Source organism: Larus michahellis, chromosome 5 (genome assembly GCF_964199755.1).
Source record: "Larus michahellis chromosome 5, bLarMic1.1, whole genome shotgun sequence".
Lineage (NCBI taxonomy): Eukaryota > Metazoa > Chordata > Aves > Charadriiformes > Laridae > Larus > Larus michahellis.
Window position 1 is genome coordinate 64,091,794 of NC_133900.1, and position 7,913 is coordinate 64,099,706.

Genomic DNA, 7,913 nt, shown 5'->3' on the forward strand with positions numbered 1-7,913 from the left:
GGGGTCCTTAAGCTATTAGTTAAGTTTTATATTTGCGGTTTTTAATCCCAAACTGGATATGTGAATGGAGGCTACGTGTTGCACCTTTCGTTTAAATATCCTGTGATGAGAATGACTTCCCATACTCTTTTTTCCTCCAAGTTACATCGTGCCTAAAGTACTTGCACAAAATTAAGGGTACAGTTGGAGAATTGTAGTGTAGGTTTCACTGATGAGGGAAATTTGTTGATGTTTATGAACTGAAGCAGTTTAAAATAGTTAATGCAAGTTTGTCAAAGTTAAAAAGTGTTGTGCATTCTTTTCAATTTTACCAGATTTCTTACTGTACTGAAGGAGCAGCGTACAAAGCAAAAAGCTTCCAGACTGTGTTATCTAAAAAATTTCAAAATGAGATATTGTTCTTAGCAGAACTCTGCTTTTACTATGAAATGCAATTTTATATGATTTTTTTCACCATCTTCAAATTTAAATGAAGGATTTTATTTTAGATCGAATGGGATTTATTTATTTATTTTACTTTTTATCTAAAGATTTTCATTTATTTATATGTTTATTTAGGTGGCTGCCGCAACCTACTAAGGAGGCTGTGGGCTCAGGGATCTTACAATACAGAGAGGAAAAACATTAGAGAGGAGAAACATTAGGGAGGGTGACTGTGACCTTGAACGTCAGGATTGCTTTTGCCCTTACAGAGGAATCTTCACTGAGGTCTCCCTAGGAAACAGTGTGTAGACAGAAAACTTGTGTATCAAGACAACAGTTAAAGAAAATAACGTTATTTCTAGGAAGAAAGTTATTGACCCTGTGCCACCAAATGAACATAGGGAAGTGGTCATTGGTGATGTTTTCAGAAGATGAATTCCCTTAGCCTTCAGCTTACACTTAGGAACAGGTAATTAAACACCCTCCTTTTGGGAAACACCAGCTCTCTCTCAAGAGAAGTAAAACCACTGTGTGTTCCCATGCTGTACATCAGAACCGAGCAGATGAGTTAACCACAGCCTTTTTTTGTCTAACAACAGGATTTGAGCCTGCCACAAATGCTTACCGAAGCTCAACCGCCAGAGTAGCTAGTTTAATCACTTGGGTGAGACTTGAAAATGTGCAACCTCATCTAGTGCGAATTTCCGCATGCGTACTAGATGAGTGCTGGTGGCTTTCAGTGAAGCGAAGACCTGCCTCATACGTGATATGACCACGCTACTGGCAGCTGGCAATGCAGACTAATGTATTTGATGCGGGAGCATGTGTTCAGCTTTGAAACTGCCATTGCTGGGTCAGAAATGCTTCAGTTAGGAAGTGCCTGACCTGTCTTTGTGCTGGGAGCCCATATTTCATGAGTGACAATTTATTTTTTTTCTTAAGTGATACAAAAACCAGATTTTCAGGTGAGTAACCTTTTTCTCTACTTAATTCTAGTGGATTATGGTTGGGCTTGATTTTGCCGTGTTCTTCTCAAAAGCATACTGAAAATTTAGGTAGACAGGAAATGTTGGTTTTAATAACTGTGGCCTGTGAAAGTCTTCCATAACACATCTACAGTGGCTGTTTTCTGGTGAGACAGAGTTCTGTACTGCAGCCTGTTTTGTATAAACCTGCGTACCAATTCTAACCCACTTCACTGCATCTCGCTGAAAAAAGTCCATTAGAAACAAAAGCAATTTCTTCCAAGTACAGTCCAAAGTATTTGTAGTCAATGTTGCTTAGCCTGAACTTTGATGAATAATTTATTTTTATTCTCTTGGGCTTGTTTCCCCTGTAGATGTGTGCATGGTACCTGCTTGCCGATCAATGCGTTTTCATACAGTTGTAAATGCCTGCAGGGACATGGGGGAGTCCTCTGTGATGAAGACGAAATGCTGTTTAACCCCTGCCAATCCATCAGGTGTAAACATGGCAAATGCAGGCTTTCAGGACTTGGGAAACCATATTGCGAATGCAGCAGCGGATACACGGGGGACAACTGTGATAAAGGTAAAAAAAATTTAAAAATCATGTTGTTTCGGTCTTAGAAAAGAGGTTTTTTTATTAAAACATGAACAGCCAAAAGCATTACCAACTTTTTTTTCCCCCACAATACACATTTGTTGCTTTTTTTTTTACCAATAGAATTCATCTCAGTGAGAGACAAATCAAACTCTTGCCATGAACTTGTTTCCATTTTGAGGATTTTTTCATCAAATGTTTTGCTGTGAAAACATTTCTCTTTTTTGCCTTTATTCAGAAACACATTTTTACTATATTGAACTATTACCTTTTACCTGCTGTATCTTTCTGTATTTATTGTTTCTCTGCCTTCTGCAACTGAGAAGCCAAATCCAATGATTCTGCTCCTAGTTTTATCACAAACTCTACTTTTGACCTCTCAGCTTCAACTGATTTATCACAGCGAATTATGCAGGTGAGACGGATGAAAACAGGATGACTTTTCCCCCTACCTTTTTCTTTTTCCTTTGTCTATCAAAGCTCTCCCTCTCCCTCTCCTTCCCTTACCCCAGATGGCATTTATTTTGTATTGTACATAGATGTGAACAGAATAGAAGAGTATGGTTGTAGAACTTTTAACAGATGTCTCATTTTTAGCTGCTTTTATACCTCAGTAATTTATGAAGTTAGTGGAATGTAACTTGTATTAAATAACAGTTTGAATAATATTAAACTCCAGGTCTAATAAATTAAATTGCATGCTCTCTGAAACATTTCCCTATGGTAAATAGAACCAGCTGCAAGCAATGTAGGAACAGAAGATGTGTATTTTTATAAAAGAGGAAAAGATTTAAGCTTCCAATTTTCTTGTCATTGTAATAGCTTTGTATTTATGGTTTACATATACATAATATAAACTTTGCTGAAAATAGGAGGTATAGGAAATAAAACTCAGCATTAATCAAATTACGTTTGCTAGAACCCCTAGTTTCTGATATACAGTCTGAGTCAAACTTTAAAATATCCATCCCAACTGCAATTAGAAACACAGCATCTTCCTTAGCAACGTCAGCCGCTCTTTGACCTGTGTCTCAAAAGTGTCTCTCTTATTTTAAATGTTGTTTTCTACAGAAATCTCTTGTCGAGGGGAACGAATCCGAGATTACTACCAAAAGCAGCAAGGGTATGCTGCGTGCCAGACGACCAAGAAGGTATCGAGACTAGAATGTAAAGGAGGATGTTCAACCGGGCAGTGCTGTGGACCACTGAGGAGCAAGAGACGGAAATACTCTTTTGAATGCACTGACGGGTCGTCATTTGTGGACGAGGTTGAGAAAGTGGTGAAGTGTGGCTGTACAAATTGTCCCTCCTAAGTGTCCCTGTCACACTTGTCTTTTGAAAATGTTGTATACTTATTGACCGTGTCGGACTAATTAAAGCTTCATAGTGGAAATATTTGAAATATATTGTAAAATACAGAACAGACTTATTTTTATTATGAGAATAAAGACTTTTTCTTCATTTGAAAAAAGATTCAAGTGCTTGAACTGAGACTTCTCATAACCAAGAGGAGCTTTGAAGAAAAAAAAAAAAAAGACCTGGTAACATTGCAACAGAGATGGGAAACTTTAACTGCTTTTAACATGGATTCTTCTTTATAACATGCTGAAGATACACTGACACTATACACATGTGACTTTCAACTTCACAGCTCAGAGATGAAATATTGACCAGAACACGAGGCTTGTTTTTTCACTTTCGTATCAGTATATTTTATTGTCTTGACAGGCCATACAAATCACTTACCTATGGAGGAGGAAGCATTATGAGTGAAAAGAATCAGATTATACAGAAGTAACAATTGTATGAAATACATTTTATCCTTTGGAATTATTAAGCATCTTGAGAAGACGGGGTCCCATTTAATGGATGGGAAACGGGAGATACGAGAATATACTATAATCCTGAAATCTCCTGATGATGTATACTTTTATGTCAGCATGTTAGCAAAAGAAGCATAAAAAAGTGTTTATCTGCCCTTTTCCAGTATTAATTTTTTGTAATATAAATGTTTTTTGGGGATGATAAAAATAGATTATTGATGGATAAATTAGTAATAATATGGATTTCTGTTTCTATGAGTTCTAAACAACTCTATACAGTATTCGGTTTCATTGAGAAATATTTATTGTATCAAAGTACATTGTACTTAACCCTTTTAGGCCATCCCTTTTACTGTTTTTCAATGCTTTAATATATATTAATTTATATTTGTCCCAGTATTTTTGTAATTTTTTTTATTTTTTTTTTTAAAAGGACTTAAAATCAGGATTTTTTGCAATAGAACTAACGTAGCATGTCGTCTTGGGGTAAATGTTTTTGGTCTGGTTTTTCCTCCCCTTCCCTTTTTCTTTTCCTTAGAATCTGTCCACTTGGTGTCCCTGAATCTGAAAGTGATGACAATCTGCAGTTTTCACATACAGCAGATATTCAGGACACCTTCCAAGAACCTGTAATGTATGACAGAAAATGTCTTTACAGTAGGTGGCAATTGTAGAGAAGTTAATTTTCCCTATATTACAGTACTTACAGAAAATAAGATGGCGTGTAGAAAATGACATTAGAAGGTAGATCTTTATAAATTAATATTCCCATGGAGCTCTTTACCTTTTTTATAAAAAAAGAAAAAAAGGCTGTGCTATCAAGAACTGTGACTTTCCCCAAATAATAAAACTACTTTACTGCCCTAATGTTCCCCATGTTAACATGTTGCTGCTAAATTATAATGTAGAACTGGTAATTGATAGTGGGTTGTGTTCTTCTTTCAGTAAAACCCAGGGTACCCTGTAAAAATGCAGATGTTTTTCAATTTTATTTTATTATTTTTTTTACAAAAAAGTTAGATGTACATGTGTAATGCAGTGTGCTTTGTCTTATTTGGACTGATATCAGTAATGCTACTGATGTTTGTAAATTAAACAGATATTTACTTCATTAACAGCTTTTATTTGTATTCTTCTGAGAAGTTTAAATTGTCTAACAGCCTTTAATTAAACACCTGTAGTTGCAGAGAATATTTGGTAAAAAGCAGAATAAAATCCAACCCTAGATCTAGTGTATTCATTGCTGAAAATCCGAAGAAGGAATTAACTTGGGATTATTACACCTACAGACAGTGACATCTGAAAATGTCGGTTCATTACGAACACAGCTGATCTCATACCAAAATTAACAAAAGACTTATACATAAAGTACGCTGCGTGAAGAGGCAAATTGAGTCTATCCTAATATTTTAATGGTTACACAAATGGCAATTTGACAGTTGTTTTAGCAAGTAATTGGATTCTTCAGAGGAATTAATTTTCACTAATCTTGGACTAAATATTTTAAATTTAAGCAATTGGATGGGATGATACTTAACCAGGTTTCTCTTCTTTAATATAATTTTTACAGATACCTCTGTATTTATTTTACTAGTGTACTTCAGAATTTGTCTAAATATCCAATGAAACAACCTTTGAGATGAGGCCGCCTTTGCAGTTTCTATGACTTCTAAAAGAATCTTCTGTAAATAGGGGAAGCTTTGCGGAAAAAGAAGCCACTTTTGCTCAACAGTACTTATATGGCATTCTTGGATAAACAATATTCTTTTCCTGTGTATGATCAAAATCCCCGTACCAGGTATCTGGAGTTGGCCTGCTTTCTGTCCTCGCGCTGACTGAGAAAGAGGAACCTTGCACTGGTATTTGAGCAATGCTAGCAGCTACCCGTGACCATGAGGCCATCAAGACAGGGTCTTTTTGTGGTCTGTAAGCTGAACAAAACAAAAACTTAAGAATTAGGAAAACAAACAAACAAACAAACAACTTTGGCACCCACCCCTCTGGAGAAATATAATGCAGCTACATCAACCAGTGACTCTCCTTAGAAACCTGAGCAGCCCGGCATTCTCACCAAAAGTCCTTAAGCACCTACAAGGTGTGCCACCGTGCATGACAAGAGGTAACTTTATCAGTGGGATGGGTCACCTGAAACCTTTCTCATGCCTACATCAAGTTTCTTGTAACATTGCTGTAACAGGCTGCCTCGTGGCTGTATTCCTCAAAGAGGAAATGGGGGTCTGAGGGAACTGTAGCTATAGGTGTAGCTGGCACAGTGGAGAATTTAGTTCAGTACAGAACACTCCAGGCACAGGTTTTCATGCAAAAACAGAAGTTATGCAGCTTTTAACGCAGTGCTCAGGGATTAGGTTTCTCCCCTAGGGTCTGCTTCTTGCTATAGGAATTGCTCTCATACAGTCTGCTTTTTAATGCATTGAATAAAATGCATAAACAGCATTGAGTCTGAAGGATGCGGCTCAGTACAGTGACCAGTTTCCTCACTTCGAGTTAACACTGCATAGAATTCAAATTCTTTTTTCATTAGAAACCAAGAAAACTGAAACTTGCAGATTCCATCGTTTTCTGCCAGTATTCTTAAAAGCTATAAAAGAGAAAGCACATGAATGCTGCTTAATTTGTACTGGCTCATGCACAGCTCCTACTGTCATCTCACAGATGATAAAAATGTGAAAGAGCATGGAAAAAGACCATTCTTCTTGAATGAAACGTTAACAAAAGTCATTGCTTTTTTTGTTCAACACTGAAAGTCAATTTAGAACAGGAACTATCACACAGGGAACCAGATTCTGCAGCCTGTATTAAAGTTTCCGGGGTAGGTGGATATGTGAGTGATAGAAGTACTGTTTTAAGCAAACCAATGATAGGCTTTGAATAAGCTTTGAGAGATACAGTTTCTTTTCTAAGCTCTACTGAAATAATAATTTTGTCTTGTATTCAGAATACTTTTTATTGCCATATGGGGGTACCATGAAGCGTAGCACGACAAGAACCATTGTAATATGACGATGCTGTGTATAGGTGTGTCAGTCAGTATGATATTCATATGATTTTATGAAGGCATTGGCCTGGAAAGACCCAAATGCAGAGTTTTTGTAGATAACAACAAACCTGGCAGACCTGATGATGCACAGTGTACTTGCAGGGACAGCCGTAAGGCAATAGAGAAAGTGGATGGCACCATGCTACTTTTGATGAGATGAGTGATGGTTAAGAGATGAGGGGGAGAGCGGTACATTTGGAAAGGAGCTTGTTATTGAGAAGAAAATGCCCAGAAGTTTTGGGAAAGCGTCAAGAATGTTGGGAGGCTGTTTGCATTGAAGCTCTGGGCTTTGGGAGCTTTATCTGTTATTGCTTGAAACTGATTTAAAAGAAACCTCTTTACAGTTCTGAAAAATGCACACGTGATCTTTCTATCTTGGGTTAACCTTACTGTTTGAGGAAAAGTTTACCTTTCGAAGCTGTTCAAAATCCCATCTTTTGGTTCCTCTTCTCCTTTAGAAGCGAGCGTTATTCTGGCAGTAGCTGATCAGGCACGCAAGTGTCTGTGCTTCAGCTCTCCCACCTTACAGTGGAGAGCCTGGCACATCATTTCAGTTCCCATAAAGTGCAATTCCCCAGCTGAGCCATTCAGGATTCTTGGCTTTTAGAAGAAATATTTATACACTGAGCTGGTATCTCCAATCTATTTAAGATTCCTGGAGTGGAAATCAGGAAATCGTTGGTAGTTGTGACTATGGAGGGGTTGTCAGGAGTAAAGTAAAACTGAAGTGTTTGCCTGCATGCCTGGAGAGCCTGGCTCATCCTGGAGAGCCTACTGTTTTACTGTGTTCTTTATGTATTGTGTTCCTGGCAGAGCGGGAAGTAGCGGTGCTCATCCTTTCAGAAATGCCTGAGAGCAGAGGGATTTTGTGTCCTTTCGCAAACAGTCGAGGGCTGGAAATCATAGGCCTCTCTGGCCCTCAGCCAGGTTAAACTGTGTATGTATACCTTAACATCAACCATCATCTTGGACACCAACAGCTCCTGATGTTAAGAAAGTGAATAAATCTTGCTCTCAGTTTAATAAAACACAGATGGGAAAAGCAA

At 37.6% G+C, this 7,913-nt stretch overlaps 1 protein-coding gene across 6 annotated transcripts in view; it reads left to right on the top strand.

Moving 5' to 3' along the window:
- The window catches only part of SLIT2 (slit guidance ligand 2), a 265,875-nt gene extending 260,955 nt beyond the window's left edge, over positions 1–4,920 (top strand). For 5 of the 6 annotated variants that reach the window (XM_074587691.1, XM_074587696.1, XM_074587692.1 and 2 more), the window contains 2 exons: positions 1,763–1,974; positions 3,058–4,920. In XM_074587691.1, the coding sequence (XP_074443792.1) occupies positions 1,763–1,974; positions 3,058–3,299 (454 nt within the window). In that variant the 3' untranslated portion in view covers positions 3,300–4,920. The remainder of the gene's footprint in view (positions 1–1,762; positions 1,975–3,057) is intronic. The other variant, XM_074587697.1, reaches the window with a different exon arrangement.
- The last annotated feature ends 2,993 nt before the right edge of the window (positions 4,921–7,913 follow it).